This window comes from Crinia signifera, chromosome 4, assembly GCF_055691185.1.
Source record: "Crinia signifera chromosome 4, ASM5569118v1, whole genome shotgun sequence".
Lineage (NCBI taxonomy): Eukaryota > Metazoa > Chordata > Amphibia > Anura > Myobatrachidae > Crinia > Crinia signifera.
In genome coordinates, this window is record NC_139220.1 from 319,821,658 (window position 1) to 319,842,991 (window position 21,334).

The window sequence follows — 21,334 nt, forward strand, 5'->3', positions numbered from 1 at the left end:
ATATGCTCGGCTCTTACAATCCCGCTATGGCATGGCAGGACTAGAAGGACTGTTTAACGCACAAGGAGGCTGGATGTATGTGGACACATCTGTACACGAATATATAATCAGTGACTGATACTTGTTATTGTGTATAAATACGTCTTATATAATAAAAGTAGTGTTATCCTGGTAACCATTATGCTTTTATATATTAACTTTCTTACAGGACATATAAGGAGCAGGATTCTAACTAAGACGACGTGGAAAGGGACATTGTTCTCCGATCAAGCCAACTAAATACATCATATCTCCTTACCCCTCAGGAGGAGGAACAAAAGCAATTTTATTTTCTGGATAGAAGAAACCTTCAGCAACTAATTTGTTTATCTCCTCATACATGATGAGCCTCACAGGAGAGAAACCACATGTGTGCTCTGAGTGTGACAAAGGCTTTACATATAAATCACATCTTCTCAGACATCAGAGGAATCACACAGGAGATAAGCCATTTACATGTTCTGAATGCAGCAAATGTTTTTCCCAGAAGGCACATCTTGTCCAACATCAGAGGAGTCACACAGGAGAGAAGCCATATAAATGTTCTGAATGCAGCAGATGTTTTTCCCATAGGTTAAGTCTTGTCCGGCATCATAGAATTCACACAGGAGAGAAACCATATAAATGTTCTGAATGCAGCAAATGTTTTTCCAATAAGTCACATCTTGTTATACATCAGAGGAGTCACACAGGAGAGAAACCATATAAATGCTCTGAATGCAGCAAATGTTTTTCCCAGATGGTTAAGCTTGTCAAACATCAGAGGAGTCACACAGGAGAGAAGCCATATAATTGTTCTGAATGCAGCAAATGTTTTTCTCAGAAATATCAGCTTGTCAAACATCAGAGGATACACACAGGAGAGAAACCATATAAATGTTCTGAATGCACCAAATGTTTTCTTCAGAAGTGGTATCTTGTCCTACATCAGAGGAGTCACACAGGAGAGAAGCCATATAAATGTTCTGAATGCAGCAAAATTTTTTCCCAGAAGTCACATCTTGTCCTACATCAGAGGAGTCACACAGGAGAAAAACCATATAAATGTTCTGAATGCAGCAAATGTTTTTCCAATAAGTCACATCTTGTTATACATCAGAGGAGTCACACAGGAGAGAAGCCATATAAATGTTCTGAGTGCAGCAAATGTTTTTCCCAGAAGTCACTTCTTGTCCTACATCAGAGGAGTCACACAGGAGAGAAACCATATAAATGTTCTAAATGCAGCAAAGGTTTTTCCCAGAAGACAGATCTTGTCCGACATCAGAGGATTCACACAGGAGAGAATCGAAAAATTCTGTGAAAGCGGGTAGAGTGTTACTAGAAAGACAATACTTATTAATACCTTGAGTCACTCTGAGGGCCTGAATGCAGTGTCTTTCATATATAATTAAAGTAACTTTTAACACCACAATATGCATTCAATGGATACAATTTTTTCCTAGTGTGAGAAGTGTTTTGTATGAATCAGTCCTGATAGTCTGGAGCGGTCTGACAAGTGGATTTGGGGCACTTTTTCCCTGGGATGAACTGTCGGTTAGGAACTAGAGTTGCAATATAACAACATACAGTGGCGATGGGGCTGCTGGTACTGAGCTCTGTATTATACAGCTGTTCTGCTGGTGCCGGTACTGAGCTCTGTAATATACAGCTGTTCTGCTGGTGCTAGTACTGATCTCTGTAATATACAGCTGTTCTGCTGGTGCCAGTACTGAGCTCTGTAATATACAGCTGTACTGCTGGTGCTGGTACTGAGCTATGTAATATACAGCTGTTCTGCTGGTGCCAATACTGATCTCTGTAATATACAGCTGTTCTGCTGGTGCCGGTACTGAGCTGTGTAATACACAGCTGTTCTTCTGGTGCCAGTACTGAGCTCTGTAATATACAGCTGTTCTGCCGGTGCTGGTACTGATCTCTGTAATATACAGCTGTTCTGCCGGTGCCGGTACTGATCTCTGTAATATACAGCTGTTCTGCTGGTGCCGGTACTGAGCTCTGTAATATACAGCTGTTCTGCTGGTGCCGGTACTGAGCTCTGTAATATACAGCTGTTCTGCTGGTGCCGGTACTGAGCTCTGTAATATACAGCTGTTCTGCAGGTGCCGGTACTGAGCTCTGTAATATACAGCTGTTCTGCTGGTGCCGATACTGAGCTCTGTAATATACAGCTGTTCTGCTGGTGCCGGTACTGAGTTCTGTAATATACAGCTGTTCTGCTGGTGCCGATACTGAGCTCTGTAATATACAGCTGTTCTGCTGGTGCCGGTACTAAGCTCTGTAATATACAGCTGTTCTGCTGGTGCCGGCACTGAGCTCTGTAATATACAGCTGTACTGCTGGTGCCGATACTGAGCTCTGTAATATACAGCTGTGCTGCTGGTGCCGGTACTGAGCTCTGTATTATACAGCTGTTCTGATGGTGCTGGTACTGAGCTCTGTAATATACTGCTGTTCTGCTGGTGCCAGTACTGATTTGCACAATAGATGCACACCAAAGAATGGATTTAGTGTGTTAAAAATTAAATACCTAACACCAAATTAAAATCCATTTATTGGTACAAAACCCATTGCAAGTGGGGACCAAATCCCAAAGAAGTGATACTAGATTATTTCTTCTCATAGGGGTATTTCTCCAAATAGTGCTGAAAAATAAAGATTAATAAAATATAAATATTCACAGCACTGCCAAATTGTCCAAGAGAAACTCTTTTAATCCCTAAAAACACTATTTCTTTCTTGTGTGCATTTGCACTTCACATTATATGTTGTGTGTATGTATGTCTAAAAAGTTTTAACCTCTGAAAATATTTTCACAAGCCGCAGAAGGTTATCCTGTGCAATCCTATGTGTTAAAAGTTTGCACAGGACAGTGTCCTCTCTTCTTTTTATTCAAATTAACTAATAAAAGTTTAAGTTTTAAAACAGAAACAAACCAAAAATTTCTTCTTCAAATATCTTTCTCCTTTGGTGTGCATCTATTGTGCAAATCTTTCTCTTTCCCCTACAAACTATTGTCCTAACCTTTGCCCGGATAGCACCCCCGCCAGATTATTTTCAATAAAGGCAGCCCAAATACATAAAAATCCCTAAAATTACTAAAGGGATATGACCCAGTTGTGTGCGGACCTCCTATTCCCCCTCCCCTCTCTCCCTCATTGATTGGGTACCAGGGGACAGGAAGAAACTTGGTCTCCTCTGCAACACAATCCCAGATGCACAGCAAGGACACCAACTTCAGGCTTGCACCAGAAGCTGACAGGCAAAACAGAATAGGACAGGCTACACAAGGAAAATCACCGGCGTCTGGGTAAAAGGTAGCATGGGAGATAAAGGGCAAACTCCCAATCACAATAGCCAAGGCAGACAAGCCCCCTTAAGGAGGAGACTTACTACAGGTATGCAGCCTGACACACCAGGTCCAGAGCTAATTGGTTTAATTAAGCAACAGCTGTGCTCCACCTTGAGGATACAGGAGTAACAGTATAGGAAGGGAAGGATTGTCACAGGCTCTAAATTAATAAAGGTGATATATTTTTATTATTCAAAAGACCAACATAGGACCTAATTAGGCTCTGGTACCGCGAGGGTGCTTGGTTGGAGGTGCTCCCAAAATAGTTCAGCAATAAAGCTAACATTCAAAGGGGGGGTATCCCAAGGAGGACAAAGGCAGAACAGTAAGGGTTTTTTGGGCACGCTTTTAAATTAATGTGTTATGAGTGGACTAAAATATAACTTTTATTAAACAACTCTAAAAAAAAGAGAGAAACGTCACCACAATTAAATAAGTACATACATGAATACATTTCTACAACAATTTAAATGGTAATGTTGTCATTAAATCACTGGCAAAAATGATTTATACACGGTATCCACCTCTACTACTATGGTTTTGCACAAGATAAATTGAAATCCAAGGTTGGAGTTTGTGCATGAGTAATTATAACTGACCAATGTCTGTTACTTTGTCAGGACAGATTCCCAACAGACATTGGTCCGTTATAATTACTCATGCACAAACTCCAACCTTGGATTTCAATTTATCTTGTACAAAACCATAGTATTAGAGGTGGATACCGTGTATAAATCACTTTTGCCAGTGATTTAATGACGACACTACCATTTAAATTGTTGTATAAATGTATTCATGTATGTACTTATTTAATTGTGGTGATATTTCTCTCTTTTTTTAGAGTTGTTTAATAAAAGTTATATTCTAAGCCGTCCATTGCTCATTGGATACAAACAACGATTCAACAAGCTTATGTGTCAGCAGATTACACACTTCTTGCTTCCGTAAATACCCATTCAACAAGAGCGGTGGGGTCATTCTGGGCGGCTGCCTGGGGTGTCTCTGCTTTGTAACTTTGCAGAGCTGTGATGTGGTCAGGCCAACATACATTTGTAAAGTTCTACTAGTTTGACGCTCTAGCCGAAGAAGATACCCAGTTTGGGCAGGTGGTGCTACAGAAGTCTCCACAGGTTCCTATCCATTCTGGTATTTCTGGGACATTCCTATCATATTGAGACCCCAGTATACCATATGGGTGATAGAGAAAATACAATTTTAATGACCTACCGGTAAATCCCTTTCTCGTAGTCCATATGGGATACTGGGTGCTCCCGCCTCAGTGCAGAGTCTTTTCTGCAACATGTTCTCAGTTATCTGGTTGAAGTTGTGTTGGTAACCTTTCTTGTCACCAGTTGTAAAAAAAAAAAAACATGTTTCCAGTTCTCCTGATTACTGTTGACGTGTGCTGGCATGAAGCTCACGACATATCGCTTTTCATATTCTTCTCTCAAGTATATCCATCCTACTTCGGGCACAGTTTTCCCTTAACTGGCTTGTGGTTGGGAACGTAGATGCGAGGAGCCAGTACACCGTGCTAAAGATTTTATATGCGCCTGTCTCCTGCGGAGGACCCTCCATTCCCCAGCATATTGAGACCCCTGTATCCCGTACTCCACAATGATGCTACAGTTGCTTTATGCAGTTCTATTTTAGTGGCAAGCTGAATTCTACAGTTTAGATCCATGAAGGGCTTCAGGAGCCAGCACAATCTCGCTGGCAATCTCCCTTGGCAACAAATACAATGCTCTGCTCTGTCCAGATGGTACAACACAGAGACCTCTAGCCCTCCGGTAACTGAGCTAACACTGATCTGATCTTATCCGCTGACAATAAACACAGACTATGCAGTTTAATAATAAAGGTTCAGGTAAAAATGGGACTTATGCCCCGCAGCAGCCTCTTGGTAATAACATCTCCTGCCGACTACAACAGCCCACTGCTTCCAGGCGTCTGACGCTGTCTCCTGCTGGCACGACTACCTAGCTCCTTACAGAATTATGGTTCCTGGCAGCTGGTAAGCAATGTGCTCATGCAGCCTCACAGATGACCACTGGGCCCTCGGCTCCCTTGCATGGCAGCTCGGGGGAGCGTTACACAGCAGCGGGTGCAGGTATTGTCTGCTTTCCCCTCACGTCGATGTCTGCCGGTGCTTCCCGCCCTGCAGCTATCAGGATGGGAATATCAGCCAGGGAGCTCTTGCTTCTACTCCAGGACAGGCCAACCTGTGGCTCTCCAGATGTGGTGAAACTACAAATCCCAGCATGCCTTGCCCCAGTTTTAACACTCCCTTATAGCAAAACTGTGGCAAGGCATGATGGGATTTGTAGTTTCACAACATCTGGAGAGCCACAGGTTGGCCAGGCCTGTTCTACTTCCATGCTGCCAAGGTCATGCCCCTAGTGCTTTGCAAAGAATTTTAATAAAAAGATGCTCGGCTCTTACAATCCCGCTATAGCATGGCAGGACTAGAAGGACTGTTTAACGCACAAGGAGGCTGGATGTATGTGGACACATCTGTACACGAATATATAATCAGTGACTGATACTTGTTATTGTGTATAAATATATGTCTTATATAATAAAAGTAGTGTTATCCTGGTAACCATTATGCTTTTATATATTAACTTTCTTACAGGACATATAAGGAGCAGGATTCTAACTAAAACGACGTGGAAAGGGACATTGTTCTCCGATTAAGCCAACTAAATACATCATCTCCTTACACCTCAGGAGGAGGAACAAAAGCAATTTTATTTTCTGGATAGAAGAAACCTTCAGCAACTAATTTGTTTCTCACCTCATACATGATGAGTCACACAGGAGAGAAACCACATGTGTGCTCTGAGTGTGACAAAGGCTTTACATATAAATCACATCTTCTCATACATCAGAGGAGTCACACAGGAGAGAAGCCATTTACATGTTCTGAATGCAGCAAATGTTTTTCCCAGAAGGCACATCTTGTCCAACATCAGAGGAGTCACACAGGAGAGAAGCCATATAAATGTTCTGAATGCAGCAGATGTTTTTCCCATAGGTTAAGTCTTGTCCGGCATCATAGAATTCACACAGGAGAGAAACCATATAAATGTTCTGAATGCAGCAAATGTTTTTCCAATAAGTCACATCTTGTTATACATCAGAGGAGTCACACAGGAGAGAAACCATATAAATGCTCTGAATGCAGCAAATGTTTTTCCCAGATGGTTAAGCTTGTCAAACATCAGAGCAGTCACACAGGAGAGAAGCCATATAAATGTTCTGAATGCAGCAAATGTTTTTCTCAGAAATATCAGCTTGTCAAACATCAGGGGATACACACAGGAGAGAAACCATATAAATGTTCTGAATGCACCAAATGTTTTCTTCAGAAGTGGTATCTTGTCCAACATCAGAGGAGTCACACAGGAGAGAAGCCATATAAATGTTCTGAATGCAGCAAAATTTTTTCCCAGAAGTCACATCTTGTCCTGCATCAGAGGAGTCACACAGGAGAGAAGCCATATAAATGTTCTGAATGCAGCAAATGTTTTTCCAATAAGTCACATCTTGTTATACATCAGAGGAGTCACACAGGAGAGAAGCCATATAAATGTTCTGAGTGCAGCAAATGTTTTTCCCAGAAGTCACTTCTTGTCCTACATCAGAGGAGTCACACAGGAGAGAAACCATATAAATGTTCTAAATGCAGCAAAGGTTTTTCCCAGAAGACAGATCTTGTCCGACATCAGAGGATTCACACAGGAGAGAATCGAAAAATTCTGTGAATGCGGGTAGAGTGTTACTAGAAAGACAATACTTATTAATACCTTGAGTCACTCTGAGGGCCTGAATGCAGTGTCTTTCATATATAATTAAAGTAACTTTTAACACCACAATATGCATTCAATGGATACAATTTTTTCCTAGTGTGAGAAGTGTTTTGTATGAATCAATCCTGATAGTCTGGAGCGGTCTGACAAGTGGATTTGGGGCACTTTTTCCCTGGGATGAACTGTCGGTTAGGAACTAGAATTAGAATTAGAATTAGAATCATCTTTATTGGCCAGGTATACTTGCGTATGCTTGGAATTTTTTGTGGTAACAGTGCAGCATCAATCAGGGAACACAAAGGGGGTGGGAAGAGAGGCATAAACATACATCACATACATTTCACATGTATCTAGAAAAGTTCGAGTTAGTATTTGGTATGTTCAATACGGTTTAGTTGGTGGACAGCTATTGGGAAGAAGCCTTTTGTAGTTCTTGTCGTCTTTGCTGGGATGGACCTAAAACGTCTGCCTGACGGAAGGGGTTCAAACAGGTTGTGGCCAGGGTGTAGCTTGTCCGCCAAGATCTTTCCTGCACGCTTATTGACCCTGGCTAGGTATAGTTCTTGGACAGTGGGGAGCTCCGCCCCAATGATCTTTTCTGCCATCCTCACCACTCTTTGCAACTTTCGTCTGTCATTCTCGTTTGCTCCTCCGAACCAGATTGTGATCGAGGAGCAAAGGACAGACTCTACTATGGCAGTGTAGAAGATGAGCAGCAGCTCCTGCGGGATGTTGAATTTCTTGAGTTGCCTCAGGAAGAACAACCGCTGCTGAGCCTTCTTGACAGTTGTAATGATGTTGGGACCCCATTTGAGGTCGCAGGAAATCTTTGTTCCTAGGAATTTGAAGGAGTCGACCCTCGACACTACTCTGTCAGATATTATGAGTGGGTGCATGGCATTTGGTTTCCTTCTGAAGTCCACCACCATCTCCACCGTTTTGAGGGGGTTGAGGTCCAGGTTGTTTCCGCTACACCATTTAGTTAGCCGATCCACCTCCCGTCTGTATGCCGACTCGTTTCCATCCATGATTAGGCCGATAACCGTTGTGTCGTCTGCAAATTTTATAATTTTTACTGACTGTTCTGCTGAGGTGCAGTCGTTTGTGTAGAGGGAGAAGAGCAGGGGGGAGAGGACACATCCTTGAGGGGCACCGGTGCTAATTGTGCATGTGTTTGAAATGAATGCGCCTGCTTTCACCGCCTGTTTCCTTTCAGTCAGGAAGTCAGTGATCCAGGAGCATGTAGGTTCTGGGACTCCTAGTGAACGGAGTTTTGGCTCCAGGATGTGAGGGATGATAGTGTTGAATGCCGAGCTGAAATCAACAAATAGTATCCTTGCATAGGTGCCTGGACTGTCCAGGTGCTGTAGAATGTGGTGCAGCCCTAGGTTGACTGCATCCTCGACACTTCTGTTTGCTCGGTAGGCAAACTGCAGGGGGTCGAGGTGAGCATTTGTAACAACTCTCAGGTGGTTCAGCACCATACGTTCAAGCACTTTCATGACCACTGATGTTAGTGCAATCGGCCTGTAGTCATTGAGGTCTTTCGCAGTTGAGCTCTTGGGAACCGGGACGATAATTGAGGCTTTGAAGCAGGTGGGGACCTTGCACATTTCTAGTGAAGTGTTGAAAATCCTGGTAAATATAGGGGCGAGCTGTGTTGCACAGGTCTTGAGGGCAGATGGAGACACTCCGTCTGGGCCTCCAGCTTTCCTAGGGTTGACCCTCTTGAACATTCCTTCTACCTCTGTTTGGTCCACCTGGAGAGTCTGGGGGTGGCAGTTTTGGAAGGAGGGTGGGCAAGCCATTTTGCCCCGGTCAGGGGTAGGACTGATGCAGGTAGCTTCCTTCTCGAACCTGCAGTAGAAATCGTTCAGCTCGTTCACTAGTTTCTGGTGCATGGTTGAGGGGGTTTGAGAGATCTTGTAGTTGGTTATAGCTTGCATGCCTCTCCAAGCTGACGCGGGGTCGTTGGTTGACAGGTTGTTCGCCAGCTTGTCTGAGAATCTTTTTTTTGCCAGCTTGATTTCCCGTGTTAGGGAGTTCCTGGCCTGTTTGTACAAGACAATATCACCACTGCGATAGGCTTCTTCCTTTGCCCGACGGAGCTTCCTGAGTTGACCGCTGAACCATGGCTTGTTGTTGTTGAAGGTGCGTGCTGTTTTGATTGGCACGCACAGGTCCTCGCAGAAACTGATGTAGGCTGTCACTGTGTCGGTCAGATCGTCTAGGTTTGTAGCGGAGGATTCAAAGACTCCCCAGTCTGTGCATTCGAGACAGGCCTGAAGCTTCATTTTTGCCTCGTTTGTCCAGCTTTTGACTGATCTGACCACTGGTTTAGCTGACCTTAGCTTCTGGGTGTAAGTTGGTAGAAGGTGGACTATGCAATGGTCAGAGAGGCCCAGAGCTGCCCGGGGGATAGCCCGGTAAGTAGACTTGATAGTGGTGTAGCAGTGGTCTAAGGTACGTCCTTCCCTGGTGTGGCATCTGACTTGCTGTCTGTACTTCGGTAGCTCTTGGGACAGGTTGGCACTGTTGAAGTCGCCCATCACTATAAACAGTGCTTCCGGATGTTTGAGTTTTGTGTCTGTTATCCTGGTGGCCAGTTGGAGTTGGGCTTCTTTCGCATTTCCTTGGGGAGGTATATACACCCCCACCAGGACTATTGAGGCAAATTCCCGGGGGGAGTAGAATGGGTTGCATTTAATGATGAGTGTCTCTAGTTGAGGGCTGCTTGATTTACTCAGAGTTTTTACGTCGGTGCACCACCCTTCATTTATGAAGAAGCAGATACCTCCTCCCTTGGTTCTTCCGGTGAGCTCCTTGTCGCGGTCAGCCCTGAGGAGACTGTAGCCCGGCAGCATCACCGAGGAGTCGGCAATGAGTTCATCTAGCCATGTCTCAGTAAAGCATAGGATAGATGAGCCAGCAGTGCCTGATCTTGCATCATTTATGAGCAGGGACAGCTCATCCATCTTGTTTACAAGGGATCGGGTGTTCGAGAGTAGGATAGCTGGGAGTGCAGATCTGTGACCTCTGCGTCTCCACTTAACTAGGGCCCCAGCACGGCGGCCCCTCTTGCGAGTCCTGAGCCTCACATATCTTCCTGTCAGCCTAGCTGTTAGGTGGGGGGCCCCTCCAGGCCACTTGGCGGTGGTAGGGGCATGTCTGTTCCTACTGGAGGGAGCCAGCGGCCTGGCTGGGTTTGCCCTCATTGTTGTCAGGGGCTCAGTTCTGCCTATCTTCTCAGGTGGGCACTGAGTCACACCACTTCCTTTTTGGGCCCCCATAAGTAGGCCCTGGGGGTTTACTTTTCTGCTACCTCTGTGAATGGTTCTCCATGGTCGCCGGTCCACTCTCCAGCAACTGCCATTCAACTTTGCTGCATCCTTTCTGCACAGGGCAGCAAGGGCAGCATGGACTGTGAGGGCTGCCGATCTGCCCACGTCCCGCTCCGTCAGGCTCATATGGGTGGTCTGCACCAGGGGTGAGCTCCATTTCAGAAGGGCTTCTCTGCTGTGCTTGGTTACCACACTTGGCAGGGTCATCACACTCGAGGACAAGGACAGGGGGAGACAAGGGGAGACATGTAGTTTGGTTGAGCTGCACAGCTCCGAGGCAGCCTTCTGCGGCGCCATATTTGTGGTATCCAGTATGATGAAAACACTTTTACTCAAGTCTGTGAGTGCTCCAGGTTATTGCTGTGTTTGGTTGCTTCTTTCTTGCACAAAGATGTATTTTGGACAGATATTCATTAAATAAACTACAAGTAACTTTCCTTTTCAGTTGCTAATTTAGTGATTTAGTCACACAAGTTATTCAGGAACAAAGCAGGCTTGTAGAAAGGTGTTAGAAGCCATTCCCCATGTAGGTGTGAAATCCCAGTGTGAGGCTTTTGAAGTGTATATTCTTTGTATAGATAACATGTCTCTTGGGAATAAACTGGGGCCCTGTGTGATTGTGGAATCCAGGGGCTGGGGATATTGTATTTTAGATTCTTTTAAGGGAATCTAAGAGAATCTTTTCTGAACAGAGAAATATATGTAACTGGACGGGAAGCATAGGTAACTGATGTCAATGGGGACCTTGATAGAGATAGTTAGTTTTTCCAGTACCTTGTTCAGTGATGTTCCCTGAGGATGTAAAGCCAGTCCTAGCAGAAGGGGCAGAGGTTGAAATCCAATCCAGTGTGCATCTCAGTGCAGGAGTGCAATCCGTTTGTTCTGAAGAGACATCCATGTAGTGGAGTACAAGTTAAAGGTAAGTCCTTGGATATTTTTGGTGATTCTGAAGTCAGCTGTGTAGAATTTAAGCTGTTTTGTAGAGACCTTCAGGAGCATGTAAAGTGTGAGTCAGCCATCTTCATTCTAGCAGGGAGACAAGCTTAACATTACAGTATATGAATAACAAAATAGCGTACAGGTAAAATGAACGCCACAATTCAATACAAATTACAGCTTAAATGTAAGTAGTTGATTAATGTGCTACTAGGGGCTGGTGGCCAAAAATTGAGATGAGTATGCGGTCGAGGATGGTCGCTGAGAGTAGAGTTGCAATATAACAACATACAGTGGCGATGGGGCTGCTGGTACTGAGCTCTGTATTATACAGCTGTTCTGCTGGTGCCGGTACTGAGCTCTGTAATATACAGCTGTTCTGCTGGTGCTAGTACTGATCTCTGTAATATACAGCTGTTCTGCTGGTGCCAGTACTGAGCTCTGTAATATACAGCTGTACTGCTGGTGCTGGTACTGAGCTATGTAATATACAGCTGTTCTGCTGGTGCCAATACTGATCTCTGTAATATACAGCTGTTCTGCTGGTGCCGGTACTGAGCTGTGTAATACACAGCTGTTCTTCTGGTGCCAGTACTGAGCTCTGTAATATACAGCTGTTCTGCCGGTGCTGGTACTGATCTCTGTAATATACAGCTGTTCTGCTGGTGCCGGTACTGAGCTCTGTAATATACAGCTGTTCTGCTGGTGCAGGTACTGAGCTCTGTAATATACAGCTGTTCTGCTGGTGCCGGTACTGAGCTCTGTAATATACAGCTGTTCTGCTGGTGCCGGTACTGAGCTCTGTAATATACAGCTGTTCTGCAGGTGCCGGTACTGAGCTCTGTAATATACAGCTGTTCTGCTGGTGCCGATACTGAGCTCTGTAATATACAGCTGTTCTGCTGGTGCTGGTACTGAGCTCTGTAATATACAACTGTTCTACTGGTGCCGGTACGGAGATGTGTAATATGCAGCTGTTCTGCTGGTTCTGGTACTGAGCTCTGTAATACACAGCTGTTCTACTGTTTACGGTACTGAGCTCAGTAATATACAGCTGTTCTACTGGTGCCGGTACTGAGCTCTGTAATATAGAGCTATTCTAAAGGTGCCGTTACTGAGATGTGTAATATACAGCTGTTCTGCCGGTGCCGGTACTGAGCTCTGTAATATACAGCTGTTCTACTGGTGCCGGTACTGTAATATACAACTGTTCTGCCGGTGCCGGTATTGAGCTCTGTAATATACAACTGTTCTACTGGTGCCGGTACTGAGCTCTGTAATATACAGCTGTTCTGCCGGTGCCGGTACTGAGCTCTGTAATACAGTATACAGCTGTTCTACTAATGCTGAAACTAAGCTCTGTAATGTACAGCTGTTCTACTGGTGCCGGTACTGAGATGTGTAATATACAGCTGTTCTGCTGGTGTCGGTACTGAGCTCTGTAATATACAGCTGTTCTACTGGTGCCGGTACTGAGATGTGTAATATACAGCTGTTCTGCTGGTGTCGGTACTGAGCTCTGTAATATACAGCTGTTCTGCCAGTGCCGGTACTGAGCTCTGTAATATACAGCTGTTCTACTGGTGCCGGTACTGAGCTCTGTAATATACAACTGTTCTACTGTTGCCGGTACTGAGATGTGTAATATACAGCTTTTCTGCTGGTGCCAATACTGAACTCTGTAATATACAGCTGTTCTACTGGTGACGTTACTGAGCTCTGTAATATACAGCTGTTCTACTGGGGCCGGTACTGAGATGTGTAATATACAGATTTTCTACTGGTGCCGGTACTGAGATGTGTAATATACAGCTGTTCTGCTGATGCCAGTACTGAGCTCTTTTATACACAGCTGTTCTACTGGTGTCGGTACTGAGCTCTGTAATATACAGCTGTTCTACTGGTGCCGGTACTGAGATGTGTAATATACAGCTGTTCTGCTGGTGCCGGTACTGAGCTCTGTAATATACAGCTGTTCTACTGGTGCTGGTACTGAGCTCTGTAATATACAGCTGTTCTACTGGTGTCGGTACTGAAATGTGTAATATACAGCTGTTCTACTGGTGCCGGTACTGAGCTCTGTAATATACAGCTGTTCTACTGGGGCCGGTACTGAGATGTGTAATATACAGATTTTCTACTGGTGCCGGTACTGAGATGCGTAATATACAGCTGTTCTGCTGGTGCTGGTACTGAGCTCTGTAATATACAGCTATTCTGCTGATGCCGGTACTGAGCTCTGTAATATACAGCTGTTCTGCTGATGCCGGTACTGAGCTCTTTAATACACAGCTGTTCTACTGGTGCTGGTACTGAGCTCTGTAATATACAGCTGTTCTGCTGGTGCCGGTACTGAGCTCTGTAATATACAGCTGTTCTGCTGGTGCCGGTACTGAGATGTGTAATATACAGCTGTTCTACTGGTGCCGGTACTGAGCTCTGTAATATACAGCTGTTCTACTGGTGCTGGTACTGAGCTCTGTAATATACAGCTGTTCTGCTGGTGCCGGTACTGAGCTCTGTAATATACAGCTGTTCTGCTGGTGCTGGTACTGAGCTCTGTAATATACAACTGTTCTACTGGTGCCGGTACGGAGATGTGTAATATGCAGCTGTTCTGCTGGTTCTGGTACTGAGATGTGTAATATACAGTTTGTGGAAGTTGAGTTTGTACATCTATGTTGCTAATGCCTCGCGATCATCATGTACGTCATTTAAATACGCAGTTTTAGTAGTTTAGCTTCATGAAAGAATCAGAAATTGATTAATGGCGATCGTGATGCATTACTTACAAATCATTGTGATATTCCTAACACATTCACATTATGTATTTTCATAAATGTTAGGATACTGCAGTCCCCATATTATTGTTTGATATTGTTAGAATCACCGTCACAGACACAACCTCACTAGACCACCTGTTTTCATTAAGACTTGTCAAAGACCCACAGGCACGCCTTCTGTTCTACATGCAAAGATGGGATTTAGGCCCAGGAAATAGGAAAATTATACCAACAATGACCGTGATTTTGGGGGTAGCAAATAAGCTAATATTATACCACTGGATCAAGCGATCAGCGCCGCCCATAAGGGAACTGAAACCCTGATTCTAAGAATTATATATATGGAAAGGAAAGCTACTCTCCCGGCTATAGAAATGGGTATTATTAAATTCTAAAAAAAATGGGGATTATATAGCGTAGTGTAAGAGAGAATGTGATGCGGCTGTACGATAACACCACCTGGGCAATAAGGAGGCAGATGGAACAGCTTGTGGTGAACAGTATGACATTTTGATGGCAGCAATTATGAATCATAAGGGTTAGAAGGCAATGAGTCCCCCGTGTTTGATGTGTCCCCTGTCCTTATGTGTGAGCCTATGTAGTTTTGTTTGTGGTTGAGAAGGACAATTACAGAAATGTGATCAGGGGAAAGTAGCATAAGGATTGAAATATAAAGAAATACATGCAAATAAGGTTTCTTTTTTATAAGTTAAGAATTAACATGGGGATGAGACTAGCATTCATGAACTGGGAGTACGTATCCTTTTAAAGCACTGAAAGAAACAAGTAATAAAGGGGGGTAAAAATATAATGCATCCAAATAAAATCCAAGGAAATTACATGAAAGAGAAGAAGATGGAAGGGGGGGGGGGAGGGGGGAGAGGGGGGAAAGGAGGCGGGGGGAGGGAATGGGAGGTACACAAGCAATAAAATAGTATTGTACACAGAGGGTGTCACATCGTATTAGAAGGAAATGAAGAGAGCATCATTCTAGTAAACACCTAGGGCAGTATTCAATGATGCCAATTCGCTAAGTTTCACGGCAAGTTTGTGCTATTTTTGCGATGGAAGGTGATTTTTTTGGGTCAGAAAGTGAATCGCCCTATTCAACGTGCACTTTTCGCCATCTTTCTAAGTGATTTTCGCCGTGTGTTTCTCCGTGTAGCAAAATGCCATCTTTTCATGGTGAAGTGGAAAGTGAACTTTTAAAATAAAGTTTTTTTTTTTTTACATTTGGTGTCAAAAAATCAGGAATTTTATTCTGTGAAGGGACATGCTATTTTTATTCATGTGCTTATAGCACATGAATATATATTTAATTTACATTTTTTTTTTCACATAACAGCCAGCAGGTGGCCGGGAGCCGAGAGCCGCTCATTAGATATTCATATATTCACTGCTCCAGATCATTACATATGCACGATCAGGAGCAGTGAATACCCGGTCCCCTGCTGGCTCTCCTGGTGCTGCCTGGGTAACCCTCCTCCCCTCCACAATATACATTCTGGGGCAGGCAGGGAGACTTCCATCTCCCTGCCTGCCGCCGTCCCCCGGCTCCCTGCGGGACGCCGCAGGGGTTAAGATTCACCACCAGGGGCAGCGAGCCCCTGCGACGTTGAATACGGGGATAGCAATGGGACAGCGTGGCTCCGGAACACAGCGACTGATTATGTTCATTGAATACTGCCCATATAATTATGAGAGTAGGCTCACAGATTAAATTTAGTATTTATTCATTCACTTATTCTTTCCCCAATAAAGTAAAACATAGACAATTTTTTTTTCAATAAGGAGGCTGACTATTTAATAGTTAGTAAATATATTATTTAATTAGCACTTTTCATTCTTATAGTATTGAAAATAGACACATCACAGTAGATCACCAACACAGTAAACACGTATATCACCCATACGAGTTAGAAAGGGAACTCCCCCTCCCCCTATTACATCTATATAAGGTGCATTTTCAAGATAAAACATAGAAAGGAAATAAGGGGACACAAAATGTACTCTCCAAGTAATGAGAAAGTATTAGTCCAGGGGTTCTCAAACTATTTGCTCTGGGACCCCGTCAGACAATAAAAATTATTACAGGACCCCAGCAAGTTACCACAGAATGGCCACCACATGTGAGGTCAGTGAAGTGAAGTACCCGCTATTGTGACAGGGAGGCAGTGGGTAATGAGGGGATGGGAAAGGGGGAAAGGGGGATGGAAGAGGGAAGCAGAGGATGTTTACTTAATGAGTTATCCCCTGTCCCCCCCTTCACAGACACATTAATCTGATGGTCAGCAACATGGAGTCGTGACCCTATGCTGAGTTGGTTGGGACACACAGTTTGAGAACCACTGTCAGTAGCGCACGCAGGGGGGTTTCTGAGTACCCAGAAACCCCCCAGGAGTCTAAGGGCCCTAGCCTGAAAGCTGAGGGTCCCCTCTTTCCATGGGTACAAGAATTTTTAAAATCGGACCTTGGGAACCGGAGATATCTGACTTCAAAGCAGTGGTCCCCATCCAAGCCTGTTAATTGCTCTTCCCAGTCAGATATTTCAGGTTCTGTCTGAATTAGAGTTTTTCTGAGGATATATTCCAAAAGCTGGGACTCTCCCCCTTTGATGGACAATAGTAGCTTGTCTCTACTTTTCCCAGGACCAGAGATATCAGCCTTCCAGCAGCTGGTTACTGCTCCAGCTCCACACACCTGGTTTGTGGTTTTATATCCTCATTGGCAGATTGCTCTGCCTCTTGAAATCTGATCCCATAGTCCCCATTACCATTTGGTAGGTGGGATCCTCTAGTCTTTAATTCCATTACAATCTAAGAAATCTATTTCTGGGAACTGGAGATATCTGCAGTCAAGCAAGCTGTCCTCCCACCAGAAAATTATGAATAATAAGCCCACTCCACTATACACCCCTACTCTGCATATTAAACATCCTCTACCACCCTGGAAGTTATGTATCAGGGCCCCTTCATTCAGCCCAATGCCCCCTTCTCCCACCATCTGTGCAGTAAAGGGGTAATTAGTGGAAATTACTGATCCAGGCCCTACATGCTGAGCGGTTGACATAATACCCCCTACCACCCGTGGGACATCAAAGCTTCCGCTCATAGTACCCCCCACCCCTACTGCTGGAGGATAGGTAGGGGCCCCAATACATTGCTATGCCCAGGGGTCTACACTGCTGTTGACGCCCCTGTATGTATGTATGTATATATATATATATATATATATATATATATATATATATATATATATATATATATATAAAAGGGAAAGTACCTAAACTGTATCTGTGTCAACCAAGTCATCGAATGCCCCTGATGAAGTCACGTAGTTGACGAAACGCGTTGGGCCTGCTGTTGTATTGGAATATTGTACATTATGTCAATTGTTTCTAAATGACTATATGTATTGTGTATTTTATATGAGCAGAATTGTAGGCTTTTATTGAATACATTTTATAAAACTGAGGAAAAAGTTGTGTACCTTCACCTTTAAGCGCACTCTGTTCCTTTTTTGTATATATATATATATATATATATGTATGTATTTTTTTATTATTATTATTTTTTATATACATTTGGTCTATCTATAATACTTTAACTGACCCAGCATATACTGGGTCACCTAAGTGTCCATCTCCGTGCTTTGCTCCGCCCTTCTGGAAACCCCCTTCTGAAAATCCTGCGTTTGCCACTGACTGTATTAGCCGATATGATAAAAATATCGGAGGAGGCTCCTCATCAAAATAACGAAGTATCATGAGAAGGATAAAACCCCAGATATGAATGCGGTTACTAAACCATGTGGATATATATAAACATGTTTATAAAGGATAAAGACAAAAATTGGAGTTAGAGGAAAGAGGAGTAAAATTGCGAATAATGTGAATAATGTGAATAATATGTTTTTGTGAGTTAAATTTCAATGTGATGAAACAAGCAGGAACCATGAACTGTAAATGTCCTTTCTATGTTTATATGTGGAAAAATGCAAGAAAATAAAATGTTATAACAAAAAAAAATCTCACTAGATCAATATTAATATCCATAAAGGTACAGCTCCAGAGATATCAAATAACATGGTGTGTGTGTATGTATGTGTGTGTATATATATATATATATATATATATATATATATATATATATATATATGCGTCCAGTAGTTCGGCACTGCTGCTGAAGGGGGGACATTCCGTGGTGCCTTCCCAGTAATCGATAGTCTCCTCCGTCCCCTATATGCTAACCAGCGGCTGTCAAATAAGGGTAGGCGGCACTCCAACGGTTAAATGTGATAATCGATGTTTATTTCAATATTCCATAAGCCAACGTTTCGAGGTGCTGAGCCTCTTTTTCAGGGCGTGTAATATAAAGGATAAAGTACTGTGCAAAAGAACCTTGTCAGTATGTGTTCTTACCTTAAGTAGCCCATGGTCTGTGGTGCGCTCGTGGGACTCCCGGCGTCTGTGTACGTTGCTTCCTGCTGCTGCAGCTCCGCCTGGCATAGCAACGGCCAGAACGGAAGTCAGGCGGAGCTGCAGCAGCAGGAAGCAGCGTACACAGACGCCGGGAGTCCCACGAGCGCACCACAGACCATGGGCTACTTAAGGTAAGAACACATACTGACAAGGTTCTTTTGCACAGTACTTTATCCTTTATATTACACGCCCTGAAAAAGAGGCTCAGCGCCTCGAAACGTCGGCTTATGGAATATTGAAATAAACATTGGAGTGCCGCCTACCCTTATTTGACAGCCGCTGGTTAGCATATAGGGGACGGAGGATATATATATACAGTGCTATTTTTGTAGGAAAATAGGTTCAGGAAATGTGGGCGGTGATGTGGGAGGAGCTACAAAAGGGGCGGGGTATTACATAAAAAATAACATATAATTCCTCCCAACAGTGGCTGTAACATAACAATCCCCAGCAGCAAAGTGGACAATATGCGCGCGCCTTAGGCACGCGCTCAAAAAACAGGGGTGTAGCCTCACTGCAAGGGGCACAGCATTGCAGGAAAAGACAACTTTATACCGCAGTTTTGCAACCTGCATTATGTTGCAACCAGTGTTATGTTACTGCCACTGGCCCATTATACATATGCCCCACTCCGTAAAGCTTATTATACATATGCCACACACAGAGATTCCCATTATACATATTCCACACACCGTGATGCCCAATTATACATATGCCACACACCGTGATGCCCAATTATACATATGCCACACACCGTGATGCCCAATTATACATATGCCACACACCGTGATGCCCAATTATACATATGCCACACACCGTGATGCCCAATTATACATATGCCACACACCGTGATGCCCAATTATACATATGCCACACACCGTGATGCCCATTATACATATGCCACACACCGTGATGCCCAATTATACATATGCCACACACCGTGATGCCCAATTATACATATGCCACACACCGCGATGCCCAATTATACATATGCCGCACACCGTGATGGCCATTATACATATGCCACACACCGGGATGGCCATTATATATATGCCACACACCATGATGGCCATTATACATACTGTATGCCACACACCGTGATGGTCATTATACATATGCCACACACCGTGATGCCCAATTATACATATGCCACACACTGTGATGCCCAATTATACATATTCCACACACCGTGATGCCCATTATACATATGCAACACACCGTGATGCCCAATTATACATTTACACACACCGTGATGCCCAATATACATATTCCACACCGTGATGCCCATTATACATATGCCACACACCGTGATGCCCATTATACATATGCCACACACCGTGATGCCCATTATACATATGCCACACAACGTGATGGCCATTATACATATGCCACACACCGTGATGGCCATTATACATATGCCACACACCGTGATGCCCATTATACATATGCCACACACCGTGATGCCCATTATACATATGACACACACGTGATGCCCATTATACATATGACACACACCGTGATGCCCATTATACATATGCCACACACTGAGATGCCCGTTATACATATGCCACACACCGTGATGCCCATTATACATATGCCACACACCGTGATGCCCATTATGCATATGACACACACCGTGATGCCCATTATACATATGACACACACTGAGATGCCCGTTATACATATGCCACACACCGTGATGCCCATTATGCATATGCCACACACACGGATGCCCATTATACCTTTGCCACACACCGAAATGCACATTATACATATGCTACATACAGAGATGTCCATTAAACATATGCCACACACCGTGATGGCCATTATACATATTCCACACACAGAGATGCCTATTAAACATATGCCACACACTGAGATGCCCGTTATACATATGCCACACACAGAGATGCTCGTTATACATATTCCACACACATAGATACCCGTTATATATATGCCACACACAGAGATGCCCTTTATACATATGGCCCACACAGAGATGCCCATTACACATTTGACACTTAAGTGCCACTTACCTACATGCTCAATGCCAGGGGCTTCATGCTCAATGGAGGGTTGCGGGCCCACAAGCTCTCACCTGTCCAGCTCCCGCACCCTGGACATGTCAGTCAGGCTGCCACCAGAGCCTCCCAGGTCACAAGATCCTGTCCGGTCCGCAGCAGCCCCTGATCCAGCGCAGCTCTTGGTCCGGAAGATCCTAGAGAATCCTCAGCGACCCCTTCCTTTCTGCTCCCCTCTGGGCTGCCGCACCGGCCTGTCCCTCCGCTGCTGCTGCGGCGTCCTCCTCCTCTTCCAGCCTCCAGGACTCAGGCGCCTCCAGCACTAGCAGGGCACCGCTGGTCTCTTCGCATGGTCACCTCCTCCACTCCGGCCCCTGGAGGCCTCCGCGTCCTCCTCCCCCCGGAACACCATCAGCCTGGGTCTTGCCACCTCCTCCCCGGCCTCTGCTCTGCAGACTAGCAGCCGGCTTAGCACCCGGTAGGAAGCGGCGTCCTCCTCTGCCGCTGTTCCTCGCATGACCCCTGTGGCTCTGCAGGCCCCGGCCCGAGCCTCGGCCTCTTCCAGCTCCG

General features: G+C 44.4%; 1 protein-coding gene across 1 annotated transcript; it reads left to right on the top strand.

The window, feature by feature from the left end:
- Nucleotides 1–212: 212 nt before the first annotated feature.
- LOC146075927 (uncharacterized) lies at nucleotides 213–7,292 on the top strand. Its single transcript, XM_083185628.1, has 2 exons — nucleotides 213–1,301; nucleotides 6,278–7,292. Exons 1-2 carry the CDS (start codon nucleotides 380–382, stop codon nucleotides 7,156–7,158), a joined length of 1,803 nt encoding a protein of 600 aa, XP_083041754.1. The 5' UTR covers nucleotides 213–379; the 3' UTR covers nucleotides 7,159–7,292.
- Nucleotides 7,293–21,334: the final 14,042 nt, after the last annotated feature.